General features: G+C 48.0%; 1 protein-coding gene across 1 annotated transcript in view; it reads left to right on the top strand.

Moving 5' to 3' along the window:
* Positions 1-7,631, top strand: part of CORO2B (coronin 2B) — a 131,364-nt gene extending 123,733 nt beyond the window's left edge. Inside the window, exons 9-12 of the mRNA XM_080644079.1 lie at positions 953-1,065; positions 1,422-1,512; positions 1,698-1,837; positions 5,667-7,631. Coding sequence (XP_080500205.1) covers positions 953-1,065; positions 1,422-1,512; positions 1,698-1,837; positions 5,667-5,798 — 476 coding nt within the window. The 3' untranslated portion in view covers positions 5,799-7,631. The remainder of the gene's footprint in view (positions 1-952; positions 1,066-1,421; positions 1,513-1,697; positions 1,838-5,666) is intronic.
* Positions 7,632-18,267: the final 10,636 nt, after the last annotated feature.

The following is an 18,267-nucleotide window of genomic DNA, read 5'->3' as shown; positions in this document are numbered from 1 at the left end:
CATTGCACCACTGCCCTCCAGCTCCTGGAATGACCTTGTCTGGAAGAGCAGCCTTTCCATTCCAGTTGAGGAGAGGAAGAGCCTTGACGCATGGTCACATCATGGAGAAAGAAACCAATGTTATCTGTGCTCTTCATGCCCAGCAGTTAATGAGCATCTTCATGCTCAGTCCCCTGACTACTTTCCTTCTCTAACCAGCCAATGAACCTGAAGCTCATTGAGGTCATGCTTTGCCCAAGGACTCCCAGCCATAAAGAGGGTCAGAGCCAGGATTCGAATCCGGGTCTTCCCTACCCCCAAGGTTGTGTTCCTAACACCACACTGCACACCGCTCCCTCAGTAGGTGACCAGTAGTGCAGCTGTTAGGGATGGTGTGGCTAAGGACACACACAGACAATGCATGCACTCACATGTGCACACATCTGCTCTCAGTCCTAGAAGACTATGACAGAATAGCAGACAAGCTGCATTGAAATCTCAGGGGTGCATGGAAAAAGATTTTCCCCTCCTTCTTCTCTGAGAATCAGGGACACAGACACTTCAGGAAGCCAGTTCGTTTCAGAAGGTGATGGGTTCTGTGGCTTATATTGTAACAACACTCTGTGACCTTGGACAAGCCCCTTCCCTTCTGACCCTCAAGAGTCTCATCTATAAAAAGAATGGATTAGATCCCAATATTTCTGCAGCCCCTTCCAGTCCTAAAAGACCCCAATTCTAAAGCATGCACTTTGGTGAAACAGATCTGGCCCACGAGGCTTATGTGAGAAATCACCACCCAGGACAGAACTAACTCATGAAGCCCTCAGCCCACCCACTGCCCTCTGCAGCAGTCATTGCTCCAAATCTAGTGCCAAGCCCTGGGGGTCTCTCCCCTTGGCTGGGGACATCAGGGAGAGGGACACCAAGGGGGGAACCCCCTGAGCCCCAGGAAGCCATGTGTAACTCTCCACAGGGGTTATGCCCAAGCACGGGCTGGATGTGTCGGCTTGCGAGGTATTCCGCTTCTACAAGCTGGTGACTCTCAAGGGCCTGATTGAACCCATCTCCATGATCGTGCCCCGGAGGGTGAGTGGGGCTGGGCGGGACTCCCAAGGGCCCCCTGCATCAAATCCTAGCTTGTTCTCCGCTGACTGTAAGCCTGGAGGAGCCCAGAAGAAGTAGCCCTTTTACTGTGGACTTGGGTCTTCAGGCCCAATTTGGGGTGGGGAATGGAGGACATTCCAAGGTGGGGGCAGTGTTGTTTGCTAATGAACCCAAGGTGGGAATTCAAAGTGGGAGACATTGTGAATGCAAAGACTTGGGGGCAGGAAAGCAGGTAACATGGTGGAAGGTCAGCGGGGAAAAATGTCTGACTGAAGAGCAGGGGTTTTCTCAGCTGCCCCCCTCCCCCATCTATTCCATCTTCCACTCCCCCACTATAGTCAGATTCCTACCAGGAAGATATTTACCCCATGACGCCAGGCACAGAGCCAGCTCTGACCCCTGATGAATGGCTGGGAGGCATCAACCGAGGTAAGTGCCGCAAGGGGTGGGCTTCACGAAAGAGGTAAGAGTGTGAGAGCTTTGCCTTCGTCTGGCTCACCCCATATCCCTGCACATCCTCCTGTTGGAACTTCCCTCACACTTGGCCAGCCGTCAAGCAGAAGCTAATTCAGTCCATCCATAGTCAGTGAGAACATGTCCCTTGCCTTTCTTAGATCCTGTGCTGATGTCTTTGAAAGAAGGTTATAAGAAGTCCTCAAAAATGGTATTTAAGGCTCCTATCAAAGAAAAGAAGAGCGTTGTGGTCAATGGAATAGATTTATTAGAAAATGTGCCACCCAGGACAGAGAATGAGGTAAGGAATGTAAGTTATTGCCTCCACAGGCCCTGGAAGAGTGAGGCCTTTACATTACAATTAGAGGTCAGGCCTTTAAGCCCTCTCCATTCTGAAGCCTTTCTCTTTCTGTGACAAACACCATCGGTAGCCTGCTGTTGGCTTCCATCGCCTCTGACCCCTGTAAATAGAGGCTGGGATACCATAGGGATATTGATGCCCCTCCCCAACCCTCACATTCACTACCCCACACAGTTACCTGTGGACTCACAGTCTCCTCATGAATCCACTGCAGAATGTCGCTGTCATTTGGTGGTACAGGAGACATAAATTCCTGACTCACAGAGGAAAGCCAGCCTCGTGCACTACAGCACTGCCTTCCTTCCTGGCGTTGGAGCACTGATGAGATCTGACAATTTCCCGTTTTGTGGAAGATACTGGATGTTTATGGAAATGCTCTTTGTACCATTTGCAATAGCAGTATTCAGGAGCAATCATAGCTAGGCCCTATCCATGGCCCCGAAGGCTTCTCTTTCTAACCACACCCTCAGTCTGTGGTGCCAGTACAGTTTAGCTCAGCCAGGACTCACAGAACGCCCACCGTGTGCCAGGCACTTGGCTTGATGCAGCTGAGGTAGAGATGGCTGCGTAGACCCACCTGCATTGGCATCTAGCTTGCCCATTTCCTGGCTGTGCCTGAACAAGTTTCCTGACCTTTCGAAGTCCCTTTCCTCATGGCAAAAGGGGGATATGAAATGCTGTGAGCATGAAAGAGATCATCTCTCCCTGGCTCACATTAAGTGCTCTAAGAGGCTGACTGTATTAGCTAGCTGTTGCCATGTAACAAATTACCCCAAAACTTGGTGACTTAAACCCACGAACATTTGTTATCTCATTGTTTCTGTGGGTTCCTGTGGCTCAAGGTCTCTCAAGAGGGTGTGAAGTATCAGCCAGAGCTGCAGTCACATCTGGTGGCTCATCTACTTCCAAGTTCACTCACATGGTTGCTGGCAGGACTCATGTCCTCCCAGGTTGTGGGATTGAGAATCTCAGTTTCTCATGGCTGTCAGCCAGCGGTGCCCCCACCCCTCAGGGCCTTGCCACCTGGACCTCTCCATAGGGCAGCTCAGAACATGGCACTGGCTTCCCTCAGAGTGAGTGAGGAAGAGGGGTGTCCAAGATGGGTGCCACAGCCCTTTTGTAGTCTAACCTTGGAAATGACATCTTATTACTTCTGCCATATTCTATTCATTTGAAAATCACTAGGTCCATTCGACCCTTGAGGGGAAGGGATAGCAAGGCGGGGGTGGGGGGACCTTAGAGGCTTCTTGTCACACCAACTTATGATTGCCACTATTACTCATAAAAATAAGACTATTCCTGACCTCTGGGACCTCACAGTTTTAAAGTGGAAATTGACAGGCAAACTGGTAATTGTTATATAATATGTTTATGTGCCATTATAGAGGGACTTTGAGGTTTCTCGGGCTGGATGAAATCATGTGATAAATGGGATTTGCTTCTAAATAATCCCTGAAAAGGGGGAGAGGGGTGCAGGAGAAGTGGGCAGGAGCAGATACCAAGAATAGGTAGATATCAAGGAGGAAAAACAGTAACACGTGCCATTTGTTGAAGATGACTGATGAGTACTTGGAGATTCATGGTGCTATTCTTTTTACTTTTGTATACGTTTGGCATTTTCTATTAAAATTTTGTGTGTGTGTACCTTGAGAAGGTAGAGGTACCTGATTTCCTTTGTTAGCCCATGTGGGCCACATCCTCAGTTCTAGTACTGGTGTGGATAAGGCAGGGTTGACTAGTATTTAAATCGAATACCATTTAGCTATAGATTTGTCTATATGAATCAGAACTGAGGACCTGGAGGAGAACAATAAAGGGTTTCTGGCCCTGGCTGGTTTGGCTCAGTGGATAGAGCGTCAGCCTGCAGACTGAAGGGTCCCAGTTGCGGGCTTGATCCCCAGAAGGGGGCGTGCAGAAGACAGCTGATCAAAGATTCTCTCTCATCACTGATGTTTCTATCTCTCTCTCCATCTCCCTTCCTCTCTGAAATCAATAAAAATATATAAAAATATATAAAAATAAAAGCTCCTGAGCAAAATATGCTACTTTAAAAAAGGGGGGGGCGTCTCTGAGCAGACAAAACAGATGCCACAGTCTCCTTACACTAAAGCCTATGCACTATCCTCATTGGGAAGAAATTCACTCAGAGCCTGCTAACTCTGGTTTTACCCACAGTTTTAATCTTCACAGCAGCTTGGAAGCAGCCAGTTAGAAAATGGGGCCTTAACAGTAGACACATTGATTTAAGTGTAAAGAATGACTGGTGGTTGACACGAGGGAGGAGACTTACAGTTGCACAACTCTGTAACTTTACCAAAAATCACTGAATTGTACAGTTAAAATAGGTGACATTTATGGAATGTCAATTATACCTCAATAATGTCTTTTTAAACAAAAGTTGAAAAAATTGTGCCAAGAAATTTTGAGAATTTGGAAGGCACAGGAGTGTGTATGAGCAAATAACATATCTTCCCTCAGACAAAACCAGGACTGGTTTGTTGGTATTTAAAAACAACAACACAAAAAACAGTTAAAGGAGGAAATCATAAAAATGACATATATATTCTTCAAACCATTTGTTTTCATTTAAAACATATACATTCATTCAACATTTTTTGATGCAGGGCCAAGACTTTCTTTGAGGACATCCCTGGATGAACTCTATGTTTTTCTCAATTAATCACATCTTAACTCCAATTTCCAGTTTCTTTTGCATAGAACAAGAACTTAAAGTCAATCTGAAATAAAACCCTAGGTTTTTTTCAAAGTTTTCCCCAGTTTTTTCAAAAGACAACTTTATTGGGTTTGCATTCACCTGTGGTAAAATTCATCCTTTATAGTATACAGTTCCATAAGTTTTGACAAATGTGTAAGAAGTTTCTATATTCGTGTAACCACTCTCACACAATCCAGATAGAGAAAAGTCCCCCGTCTTTTGTGGTTACATCACCCATAGCTCACTCATTCAGCAGCAGCATTTTTAGCATCACCTTTACCAAGATCTTTTAAACCATTCAAGGTAGTTTATATAGGACAGTAACTGTCTTTGGGACTCACATCTCAGCAGTTTATAGCATAGCGAATTGAAGTATGCAATTGCAAGAGCAAATGCGACTCTCACCGGGAAGTTTGAGGCGGAACCCAACTGCTTGTTGGTGTGGGTCCTCCAGGAGCCACGGCCTTCCAGGCCTCCGTGTTCAGTGGGCACCTGTCAGTCTGTTTTACAGAAGAAATGGATAGGCAGGTGAATATAAGGGGTCGTCTAAGGGAGGGTCTGTCTTTGCCTGTACCCACGCCAGCAACTGGACCACTGCCCCGGGCAAACTTTGGTGTACCTGTGATGGTTCCATGTCAGCAGGGAACAAAGCTGGATTCCATCTGTATCCTGAGCCTCCTGAAGCAAGCACTTTAGAAAGGTTTCCATTCAGAATGGTAACTAAAAGTATTAGGTTTGGGATGTTTGGAAACGACCTGTGCAGTGATCTCGAATCAAGCCCCAAGTCTATCGCTCTTACCTACCTCACAGGGGAAAGTAGGAGCAGTGAGCTGAGTCTGGGGGAGGGAGAGCTGTGGTGACATCAGTCACCTGGGACACTACAGGGGGGAGCAGTGGAAGGTCTGGGGGATGGGGGCTGAGGCTGTATGGGCAGCCCAGGAGGGGGGAGGGAAGGGAGGATGTGGAGGTTACCCATTCAGGAAATCACCTTCTCACCTCCTTTCTCCCGGCCCCGCCCCGCCCTCGTGGCCTCTCTTCTCTTGGTCCACCCAGCTCCTCCGAATGTTCTTCCGGCAGCAGGATGAGATTCGGCGTTTGAAAGAGGAGCTGGCACAGAAGGACATCCGCATTCGGCAGCTCCAGCTGGAACTGAAGAACTTGCGCAACAGCCCCAAGAACTGTTAGCTGTCCGCGGGGCTGCTTTCTAAGCCGATCTCTCCATTGTTTCTACTCTCCCTTAACTCCCCCTTATCCTGTGACCCCAGAGACAGCGCCTGGATGGGAGCTGGGGAGAGCCTGAGGACCCCGCCTGCCGCCTCAAGACTGGAAGCTGATCTTTGACCTCTTGACCTCATGCTAATAAGAGTCCCCAGGCTCTCCTGGAGGACCCCACTGGCAGCCCCTTTTCCTGCCACCTCCAGAATCTCGGCTTCCCCCTGCTGGGCAAAGACCACGGGTTCCCTGAGGGGTGCCCTCAGTGAACCAGGGAGCAGAGGAGGAAACCAGACCCCAGTAGACTTAGAACTGGAACTTTTCCCTTGCAAAGGAGGCTGCTGTCAGGACATCTCAGCACCCACTGTGGGGCTCACCGCATCCCTGATGGACCACACTGTAAGGGCTGGATGGCAGGTGTCACCTGTTCTCCCCTCTCCCCCCCCCCCCCCCCCCCCCCCGTCTGCTGCCCTGGAAGCCAGATTCACCTGACAAGGGTTGCAAGCAGCCTCACTCCTTTCTGTCTCTTACCCCCCCTCTCTCTCTTGTCTTCAGGGAATTAAGAGGATTGCTCGCCAAGGCCATAATGACCCATTGCCTTCCCATGATTCTCTTCAAAGCTCTTGCAATACCCTTTTCCCATTTGATGTGGGAGGCAGGTAGGGTAGGGAATGAAGTCCTCATTTCACAAGTGACAGAACTGAGGGTAATGGAGAAATGACTTACTCAGTCACCCAACAGGTCAACAGTGGACCCAGGACCTAGGGTGTTCCGAACATGCCAGGGCCCTTCCCACTGCATCAAGATGCCAATCCCTGGGGGCTTCACCGGTGCCCAAGTATCTGTGGAGAATGAAAACTGGAAGCCACTTCTACCGTCTGCCCAACACCAGTAGTGCCAATGTGTCACACTGCCTAGTTGAGGCCCCTCACACTCAGTGCCCCTCCATTTCCCTGGCCCCCGTGCCCTTCCCCCCCCCCCAGGGGACTCCCTCTCAGATGAGGCCTCTTCCTCCTGGAAGTGAGGCAGAGGAGGGTGGAGTCAGGCCCTAGGGAAGGCAGAGCAGGGGTGTCTGCTTCAAGGGGTGGATGATGCTCTGTGTGTCTCTCACCACTGTTATCTCAGCCTTATGCTTGTAGAATGACCGCAGCCCCTCCCATTGGTATAGCACTTTAAAGTTTACACAGTTCTTTGACACATCGGATCTCATTTGAGTCTCACATCCACTCCAGGGGTAGGGAGCACTCGTTCTATTCTGCAGATGAAGAAACTGAGAAGTGGCCTGAGGTCACAGGACTCTTGAGACGCCACGTTTCATCTGGTCTTCTACACATTCTCTTTTTGTTTCTTTTTCTCCATTTCCCACTACCCACAGTGTCCGTCAACACTGTTCTTCTCAGAAAAGTCACAGTTTGGGGGTGAGATCTGGCCCGGGAATCAAGAAATGAATGTCCACCCTTCTCTTTCGCTGGCTAGGATCTACTAGACACATCGTGCTCCACACCTGCTTTGCCCATGGCCACCACAGAACATCTACCCACAGAGGTCAGGATTCCCTCCAGGCAGCCTGGGCAGGGAAAGCCCTCCAACCCTTGGGGTTTTCCTCCATGAACTTTCCACCCTCTGGGCCAACGGAAGCAGGGTCTCCTCTCCCCTAACCCCCTGCAGCTAGACAGTGTTAGCTCTCATCTCCTCCTCCCCATACTTCTTGAGCTTTTTTTCTTCCCCATTGACCTTTGTGGTCTTTTGTGATTATTTATGCTGCCTCCCAAGGATAGAATTGAAATAAAATGTTTTCAACTTATCAACCTGGGCATGGCCATGTCACTGCACCCCGGGTGCTTCCCGCTCTTGGTTACCACGGTGTCTTAATGGCCAGCTCCCCAGCCCAGTGCCTTTGCCTTTCTGGAACAGCAGACCACATCTGTATCTGCAGATGTAATTTCACACTTTCCTTCACCTCCGAAGGCTTCTGAGTCTCAGCACTATTGACATTTGGAGCCAGATAACGTTTTGCTGTGAGGGCTGTCCTGTGCACTGTAAGATGTTTAGCAGCATCCCTGGCCTCCACCAATCAGATGCCACAGCAACCCTACCCAGTTGTGATAAACAAAAATGTCTTCAGATAATCACCCAATATCGCCTGGGGTGTCAAAATAGCCCCTAGTTGAGAGCCACTGTTCTACAGTTAGTCAGCAGGCATCTGCTCTGTATCAGCCCTGTGTTGAGATCTGGGGGACACCAACATTTCACACTGGAATGCTATTTCGGTTCACAAAGCACTATCCCATGTACTTGACTGTTGATCTTCATTCACAGCAGCTCTAGGTATATTCTAATATTGTCCCCATTTTCAAGAAAGCAGTCAGGTCCAGAATGGTGACATGCTCAAGGTCACTCAGCTGGTGTAGGGGGGAAGACATACAGGGATGTGGCTCTTATGAGAGTCTCAGTGCTGGGCCAAGTCTGTCCTGAGGGGAGGGCTGGGGCCCATCATAGACAAAGGACAGTGAGCAGCCACTGGGACACCCTCATCTCTCACAAAGCCAGGGTTGTCATGGAGCATAGTTGTTAGGCTGCAAAGTGGACAGGCATGTAGCAGCGTGGACACCACAGAAAACTCAGAAGAGCCAGAGGAAAGCAACGAAAGGCTTAGAAGAGAGGTACTAGAGAGGAAATGAATAAAGGGCTGCAGAGGAGCGGTGGGCAAGACACCGAAAACTGGGAGGGGTTGCCCCAGGCCCAGCTCTGCCTCTAACTGGGTGTGCGACATTGAGTAATCCACTTCTCTCTGGCCTCACTTTCGCCATCTCTAAAATGAGGGGATAAGACTTTAGGGTCCCTTCCTGGTCTAACACTTAAGTGTCTGTTATACCAGCAGTTAAGAGAATGGGACAAATCCCAAGACTACCCATGGCCTAGCCCAGTGGTCGGCAAACGCATTAGTCAACAGAGCCAAATATCAACAGTACAACGATTGAAATTTCTTTTGAGAGCCAAATTTTTTAAATTTAAACTTCTTCTAACGCCACTTCTTCAAAATAGACTCGCCCAGGCCATGGTATTTTGTGGAAGAACCATACTCAAGGGGCCAAAGAGCCGCATGTGGCTCGCAAGCCGCAGTTTGCCGACCACCGGCCCTAGCACGAGTGGTGCAAAGGAGAAGTGTAACAGGAGAAGGGAAGCGGCAGGACGGCTTCCTCCAGGGTGCGGTGCAGGAAAGCACATTTGCTAAACATGCATTTGAGCAAGGACACTCCCGGAGTTTCTGCAGTAGATTGGTTTAAAAAGCCCTGAGTTCGCACAGTCATTGAGAGTCTGGCCTTCATAAGCTCCTTCCAGGAAGCTGAGGAAGACGGAGCTGGTTCCTTGACTGAGGCTTCTCTGCTCCCTGACACACACACACACACACACACACACACACACACACACACACACACACACCAACCACCGCCTGGACTCAGGGAGCAGGGAAATGGACCAGGTGACCTGTCTCATGTGTGTTTCAGTCCCACCCAATCCCCAGTTCTGAGCTTAACTGGGCAGCTCTTTAATCATTACTCATTATGACAAATTGTCCAAGATCAGGGTCAAATGTGATTTCCCCCCAAGTAGCCTGTTTTCCCAACCGCATTTGTTAAGTAGGGACAAGTCCACACTGACTGTCTGTGTGTCCTGTAGTCCTCCATATACTAGAGTATATTATGCCTAGTCTGTTACGCTGATCCTGCTGCCAGTTGTGGCCTCGCTAACCACATTGCTTTGGTTATTGTGACAGTGGAGGACAGCGGGTCCCTCTGGCTCTTTGAACCTGTTCTTACTGCTATGATCCCCACCAGGTGCTTGCTCCCCTCTTTTCTCCAGTGAGAGCATAGGCTAAACTTCTCTTGTATGAAGAGGTCCTTCCTAGTTATGCCTTAAACCCCTTGGCCTGCCCCGCCAACACCTACTTGGATTTTCAACTCAGTCTAACACACTAGAGTAGCTGGATCTACTCAGTCCTGGGTGCTGGGAATCCAGAGACAGGAAAGAATCAGGCCTGCTCTTGAGGGGCCCTGGTCAGTGGTCATTCCATGGGCATTGTGCCATCTAGCAGCCCCTGGAGTGAGCTTTACCCTCTGGCTCAGTGTGGAGTAGGCAGTTGTGGGATTTGCTGACTCCCAGGTTCTCATCCAGCCAGCCTCCTGAGATCCCAGGATGGACCTGGGCATTTTCAGACTCTCTCCTGGTACTGGGCAAACACCCCAGACTGCCAGTGGACCGTGCCAAACGTGGCTGCTTCCTCCCTGTGGGCAATGACTTCATACTGAAAAGCCCCCCTACGCACAGCGCCACCAGCCCCCAGCCTCGCTGCACGGAATGGAGCAGACACTTCCCTGGACCACAGGAAGCATTCCCACCTCCCTCCCTTTCCTCCCTGCCTTGGCCAGCCTGGGAATTGCAGGCCGGTGGTGCAGGGAGGGAGAGGGGAGAGCGCCTGTCTGGGGTGTTGGCAGAAGCTCCTTGTATTTTGTGCATGAGTGTTTCTACTTGGGAACAACCTGAAGCCTGACTTTCCTTGGATTTTAATTCGGTAACAAACACAAATGTCCTTAGAGAGACAAAGTGAACATCTACAGCATGGGGTCTGAGGAGTTGTAGGAAGCCCTGTCCCGCCTCTCCCTTAGACCTGGCTGTCACACTGCCTGGAACACCTCACCCCGCCCCCCCCCCCTCTTTAGCCCATAGTCCCTTTGGGTTAAGCATTGCCCTAGCCCCAGCCCTTTTCATCCCTAGGGACTGGGGTGCTAATGTGACTGGGGTGCTAATGTGAACTGGGTTACCAGATTGAGTGATGGGAACAGGGACAATGAAAAGGAGAAGGCCCAAGTGGGAGGAGGAAGGTGAGGACAGAGATCCCAGATTTCAAGGTCACAGTGCTTAAGGCAAGATTCAAGGACCAGGAAGAGTTTGCTAGGAGCTTGAATCTAGCCAGCAGGTGGCAGATTGTGGCCTTCCTATCAAGCCCATTTTTCCTAACTGGGTCTCTTCTGCCACCTGCACCCCCACCCCAGAATTAATGACCCAACCAGAGGCACCGGGGACTCATGACCAAGAAGGCACACAGAATAGGCAGGATGTGAAAGGTCCCAAGTCTGGGAGAAGGGACACTCACTCAAAAGGGGGCAGCCCACTCTCCCCTGACCTGTCTCCAAGGACCGCCCGAGGAGGGCGCTCACCTCACCTGCCCTGGGTAGTTGAAAGGGCCTGGATGTAGGCTCTGGTCTCAGCCCAGCCCCTGACCTGTGATGTGACCTTGGGCAACTTTCCCACCAAGGGACAATGACAGGGAGGAGCCTGAAGAGTCTGCAATTAGATTAGGCTTGGGGCCGAGGAGGTGGCTGAAGGAAAAGCCAGGAACTTGAAGGGGAGGGAAGGAAGGGGGGAGGGAGGAGCAGGGGTTCAGGCCAGTGCTGTCCGCAGCAGCTCCAGCCCGCTCAGGGTCCGGGAAGTTCTTGATGAGAGAAACAGGAGCGACATCCCAGGTGCGGATACGGCCCCGGGGCAGAGGAAGAGGGGTCGCAGCCAGGCCTCCGAAGCCCTGAGTCCTAGACGGGAGCCAAGAAAGGACTTGAAGCAGGAATGGCAGCTGCGAGGGGGAAAGGTTTGAGGACAGCCCTGAAACAAGGAGCCGGGAGGAGCTGGTGAGGCAGTGGCCCAAGGGCAGATGGGGGTGGGGAGGTGGGGCAGTGGTCAGGGCAGACTTCAGAATGGGCATCTTTGGTCACGGACGTGGGTGCATGAGGAGGGGGAAGAGGGAGAGCTCCTAGTCATGGAACCAGAGCTGGGGTGGGAGATGAGCCACCCTCTGCCAACAGATGGGCCCTCCGCAGAGGTGGGCAAGGTTCTTTGTACCTCTCTCAAACTAGCACCACCCCAACAGGGACCTCAGACAATGCTGGCCACACCGGCTTAGTAAGTGTCCTTTGGACTTGCTGACAGAGGAAGGGCTTCTTAGAAAACTTGTATTCTTTCATCACTGAAACACCTGGCTGCCCTTGGGGCTGCTTGGCACTGTCACGTGAAAGTCCCCACGCACCCTAACTTGTCCCCCACCAGCCTCTCACACATTCATTTGTCCTTTGGCTAAGTCATCTGCAATGATAATGACAAGGGGTTAATCCCTCTCCCCCACTGCCCCTCGCCTACTAAAGATTTGAGACAGTTTTCATTCAAAACTATTTTATCAAGTGCCTTTTCTACACCAAGTATTATCCTAGGTGCTGGGACTAAGGAAATGAACAAGATGTGGTTCTTGCTCTCAATGAGGTTCTACTCTACTTTACCATTAAAATTCTATGCAGTGCAGAGAAAATGTTTGGGAGGACTGAGACGATCCCAGTAATTATCTCAGTGTGATGGGATAACAGATTAATTCGATACTTTTTTAATAGCTGCATTTTTTTTCCATAATAACCTTTTTCAATAAGAGAGGAAGGTACTTTTTAGTTTTAAAGATATTCCATCCCTGGCCGGTTGCTCAGTGGTTAGAGCATGGGCCTGAAGACTGAAGGGTCAAGGATTCAATCCCTGGCCCAGGCACATGTGGGAGGCAACCAATCCATGTGTCTCTCACATCAATGTTTCTCTCTCTCTCCTCACTCCTCCCATTCTAAAAAAAAAACCAAAAATCAGTGGAAAGACTATCCTCAGGTGAGGATTAATAAAATAAAATAAAAGATATTCCAAAGACATGTAAAAGCTTAGGATTTGCCACCAACTGTTTCCCTTGGGATGGAACCTCAGGCTTGCTCTGTTCAGTTCACCAAGGCATGGGGCGTGGGACTTTTCCTCCCCCATCATCACTGCCCCTCTGGACCTCATACCACCACACTTACATGGGTAGTTGGATGGGGTGAACAGACTGTGGGCAGGTGTCACTTCTACTGGATACTTGACAGGTGGGGTCCTGGCAGTAGACTCCCAGCTCCGCCACTGAGATGCACAGCTCACATGGATCCCTGCACAAGCAAAGGTGGCAACAGATTTACACCGAGCCTTGACTGAGCTTGCCCTTGGTCCACTGGAGGCTGGCTTAGCCTTCCCTGATCCTTCCAGGTCTGGTCCCACCCACTGACCTCCTCCCACTCCAAGTGGCCCAAATCCTGATCTTGCCTATGGAAGAGCAGGGTATAGGGGTTCTTCACCTATCTCTGTCCCAGTCTACTGTTTGTGGCATAAACCCTATGACCTGCTTCCTGTGCCATTCAGCCCTTTCTCCTCTTCAAACCAAAACTTTTGGATTTCAAGACTATTGTCTCAGCCATGACTTTAAAAAGAAAATTTCTGCTATCAGAATCATGATGTTCCCTTGGGCAATAAATACTTCTGGCTGAGTCCTAGCAGGTTTGGCTCAGTGGACAGAGTGTCTGCCTGTGGACTGAAGGGTTCTGGGTTCAATTCCGGTCAAGGGCACATGACCAGGTTATGAACTTGATTCCCAGTTGGGGGCCTGCAGGAGGCAGCCGATCAATGATTCTCATCATTGATGTTTCTATGTCTCCCTCTCCCTTCCTCTCTGAAATCAATAAAAATATATTTAAAAAAAATACTTCTGGCTGGGGTGGACATAATGTACATCAGGAACTACAGATAGACTGTTATTTCCGAAATCCACCCTCTCCACTCGCCTCAACATGCGCACATGAACGCATGCTTGCACACATGTGTAGTATGTAACTGGATCAGTAAAATGGCCAGAAAGACTAAGATCATATAAAATGGGAGAAATTTAATTAATGATATGGAACTGAAAAACTGTATCTTTTTGCTAATTTTTAATTAACATCTGCTGGACAATGACATTACATTAGTACATTAGGTGCCAGTGATATAGAACAGATTGAGATACACAAGACACTGACCTTGGTTTATGAGGGATGCAGATGCTTGAATAAGTAATTGCAATTCAGTACAGTAAGTACTGTATCAGAGCCATGTATACAGCCAAACACAGAAGACAGAGGAAGACCGCATGGTGATAGGCAATCTGAGTTCTATTCTGTATTTATTGAGATGTAAGTGATATATGACATTGTGTACAAAAATTTGATTTGATACATTTATATATTGCAATATGATGACCGCCATAGTATTAGCTAAGACTTTCTTTTTCTGTTGTTGTTAATCCTCACCCGAGGATATTTTTCCATTGATGTTTAGGAATAGTAGAAGAGAGAGGGAAAGACAAAGAGAAACATCTATGTCAGGGAAACACATCGATTGGTTGCCTCCTGCACAAGCCCCGACCAGGACCCGGGCTGGGGAGGAGCCTGCAACCAAGGTACATGTCCTTGACTGGAATTGAACCCGGAACTTTTGGTCCGTAGGCCGACACTCTATCCACTGAGCTAAACCAGCTAGGGCAACACTTTCATTCTGTCTCATAATTAGCATTTCTTTTTTTGTGCTGAGAGTATTTAAGATCTGGTCTCTTAGCATTTTTGAAGCATGTAATACACTGTTGACTATAATCACTTTGCTGGGCATGAGATCTCCAGAATGTACTTACCACAAGTTGTATCCTTTGACCAACATCCCCCCCAGTCTCTAGTAACCACTATTAAGATTCCTCATAGCCAAAACCGGTTTGGCTCAGTGGATAGAGCGTCAGCCTGCGGACTGAAAGGTCCCAGGTTCGATTCCGGTCAAGGGCATGTAACTTGGTTGCGGGCACATCCCCAGTGGGAGGTGTGCAAGAGGCAGCTGATCGATGTTTCTCTCTCATCGATGTTTCTGACTATCTATCCCTCTTCCTTCCTCTCTGTAAAAAATCAATAAAATATATTTAAAAAAAAAAGATTCCTCATAGAAGTGCTATCATGCAATATTTGTCTTTCTCTGTCTGGCTTATCTCACTAAACATAATGCCTTCAACGTCCATGTTGTCACAAATGGCAGGATTTCCTTCTTTCTAGTTACCTGTGTTCTTGGAGTGAAAGCAATTTTCCACCAAAGAAGAGAGAGGAGGCATCCCAGTCAGGGAACAGCATGTGCAAAGTCACTGAGAAGGACAGCTGGCATGGTGTTGGTGTGGATGGGGAGGAAATCCGTAAGTCCTTAAGTTGCTGAAACCAAGGAGAAAGGGGCGAGTGGACAGTAGTCTGCAAGGGATCTTATACTTAGGCTATTTATTTGGAATGCACTGCTTTTAAAAATATGTATTTGCTGTTTTTTAGAGAGAGGGAAAGGGAGAGGGATAGAGAAATAGAAACATCGATGAGAGAGAGACATCAATTGGCTGCCTCCTACACATCCCCTACTGGGGATCGAGCCCGCAACCTGGGCATGTGCCCTGACCAGGAATCGATCTGGTGTGACCTCTTGGTTCATGGGTCCACACTCAACCACTGAGCCACACCAGGTGGCTGGAATGCACTTTTAAGCAATGGAAAGCCTCAGGAGGTGTTTAAGCATCGGAATGATCAAATGAAAATTGCATTTGAGAAAAATTCATGGGGAGGTTGGAAAAGAGAGAGAGACTAAGGGCAAGGAGGCTAATGAGCAGTTGCTGGGAGTATTCAGCTGCCTTATGAAGGTAACTGAACTCAAAAATCAGAAGCCGTATAGAGGGAGATGCGGGAGGTGGGCTGCGGTATACAATAAAACACCTCACTCTGAATTGAATACTTATTCTTAGTGGGTTATGAAATTGATTGAGTGAGTTGCAACCAGCATTTTTTTAGTAGAATAGAATAGAATTAAGTAGAAACACAAAATAAGGGTATCTGTGTATGAAACTTTGTTCAGTAGTATGCATGTGTGTATTGCTCTGTGAGAGAGAGAGAGAGGGGGAGAGGGTGGTGTGTGTGTACTGAGATATAAGATAAAATATGTGTTTTTCACTGTGGGTCACAATCAGCCAGTTTTGAAAGTCGCTGATGTAGAACACACGAATGGTGCAAAGCAGAGAGCAGTTGCCAATGGATTCCCAGGAGAGAGAGGTGCAGTCCTGTGTGGCTGGCAGGGGTGGCTTTCCAGAGGATGTTTGGGAATAGAACGTGGGCCTTGAAAGAGGATAGGGTACAGATGTGAGAGGAGAGGATTTGGTGTCCCTGGCAGAGAGAGGCCTTGAGAGGTAGGTCCCAGCAGCCCTGCTGGATCCCTCCCTACCCTTAGCCATTCTCAACAGCCTCAAGATAGTTATCTTGGGGGAATAACATTTCAGTCTCAACACAGAAAAGCATTTGCTGACAGCTTATCTTTTCCTCCAGCACTTATGCAAAACCTATCTGTCAAATAACCCATGTCTCTTTTGACCTTCTACACAGGGGCACCAAGTTCATTCTCAAAACAGCTCACTTGACTAACAAGAGATATTTTCCGTCTTCATGAAAACTCTCAAGGGAAACAGAATTGAATGAGCTGAGATCAGGGTTCAAGCTCTAGCTCAGAAGCATATTCAACAGTCACCGAACATTACTGAACACCACTTTCCTCATAAAATGGGCTAATCAGAACTACCTATTTTTTCTCCCAAACTTGTGAGCATCAAATCAAATGACATAATGGTTGGAAACCAGAGTTACTTTTCTCATTGGCCAGAAGACCCAACTAATGTCAGATCTCCCAAAGCATAAACATGATTTGGCAACCTTGTCATTGTCACAGCAGATAAGAAAAGTTATTGTTTTATCAGCTGGCACCAGAGTTCCTTTTAGGAAAGGAAGTGTCATTGTTTAGGAAAATACCTTGATAGGCCCCTTGGGGTAAAGGTGAGGCTTTGAGGACATGGGTGGGGAGGAAAAAACAAGGGTAGCATAACTGTTCCATCTAAGAAGTGAACAAGAATTTGGGGATCAGGAAGAACAAAAGAGAGAGGGAAAAAAGCAAAACTAAGCAATATGGCCAGAGACTAAAGCCCTAGTGGGTTTGAAAATTGGGGAAGCTTTTTAAAAACAGATCTCTGGACTGCAGTTCTGCAATCCACCCTCTTTACAATGTAACCCATTCCCCCAAATCTCCAGTAAACGTCTATTACACAAAGCTCCCCTGTGGGAGCACGGTTATCGGGCATCAAAGAGAAAGGGCTGTGTTTAACTTTGGGGGCAATTCTGGGATACAGATAAAGGTGCAGCCACAAGAAAGCAAAGGCAGAGGTGACGCAGACTTGTAAGTCCAGGGAATTCACAGAAATCTTGGAGAAAGGATTTTTCCTACCTTATGAGATGGGGTTCAGAAAACCACAGGCCCAAATTAGTGTCACTCATGCTAAAAGAGCAAGATACCAATCCTAGATTTAATACCAGATTTAATCGCAGCGTCTACCTTTCCCAGAAACATAATCTTAATCAACCAGTCTGGAATTTTCTGGTCAAACACCAGCAAAGTAATCTGTCCTGTGGACCCTCCCGGTCCCCCATAGAAAGAAGAGGCAATCTGCACAACAGAAACCCTTCCTCCAAAGAAATGATGTCTCTGCCCCAAAATAATCCTCTCTTTTCGTTTGTTAATAGCTCCCTTGTGCCACCCTTCTTCCTATAAAAACCATCCATTTTGTACAACCCCTTGGCACCCTGTCTGGTTGCTAGGAGGGATGCTGCCCAGTTCATGAATCATTCAATAAAGCCAAATAGATCCTCAAATTTATTTTTTCTTAACACCTATTACATATAGAGTTGAGGTGTTAGGATTACCCCAGTAGACATCTGAAACCATCAGCTATCCAATTCTTGTCTATTATTATGATAAACATTTTTCCAGGCTTCTCTCTGGGTGAAATCAATATTATCTGGCTACCATTGATTAAACTTCAGTCACAATTTAAGAATCAACCACACAAGGAGAGTGCACCAGCTTTTTTCTTCTTTTTTCTGACTGACTACTGACCAACATAAACTCTGGGCAGTGCTAATCTAATGCAGCTATGGAATTCCTTTAGGATAATAATCATCTATTGCTTAGCATGTTACTTAAAGCTACGTCATCTTATCTCATTGAACACTGGGTCTTCAAAAAAGTCACATGAAGCCAGAAAACTATAGATTATCAACTCCATGTTAATAATGAGGAAACTAAGGCCCAAAAGATCAAAGTATTAGGTTTGGATTAAATATGAGAGGTAATCTCAGTTCTTAAGGAATGTTGGAGAGATAAGATATAAAATGCATGAAAAGTCAAATAACCGTATTAAAGAAGTAGGAATAAATCCTTATATAATAAAAGGATAATATGCAAATTGTCCCCTCAGGAGTTCAACCGACCAGGAGTTTGACCGCTTGCTATGACATGCGCTGAACACCTGGGGGCAGTGTGGAATGAAGGAAGGCCCTGATTGGCCCTGATCACTGGCCAGGCCTAGAGACCCTACCCATGCACGAATTTCATGCACCGGGCCTCTAGTATAAAAATAAAAGTTTGAGGGAAGAGCACAATTAATTGTTGTGAGAATGATAATGATCAC

This window comes from Plecotus auritus (genome assembly GCF_963455305.1).
Source record: "Plecotus auritus genome assembly, chromosome: 1".
NCBI classification, from domain to species: Eukaryota; Metazoa; Chordata; class Mammalia; order Chiroptera; family Vespertilionidae; genus Plecotus; species Plecotus auritus.
This window is presented reverse-complemented; position numbering and strand designations above follow the sequence as displayed.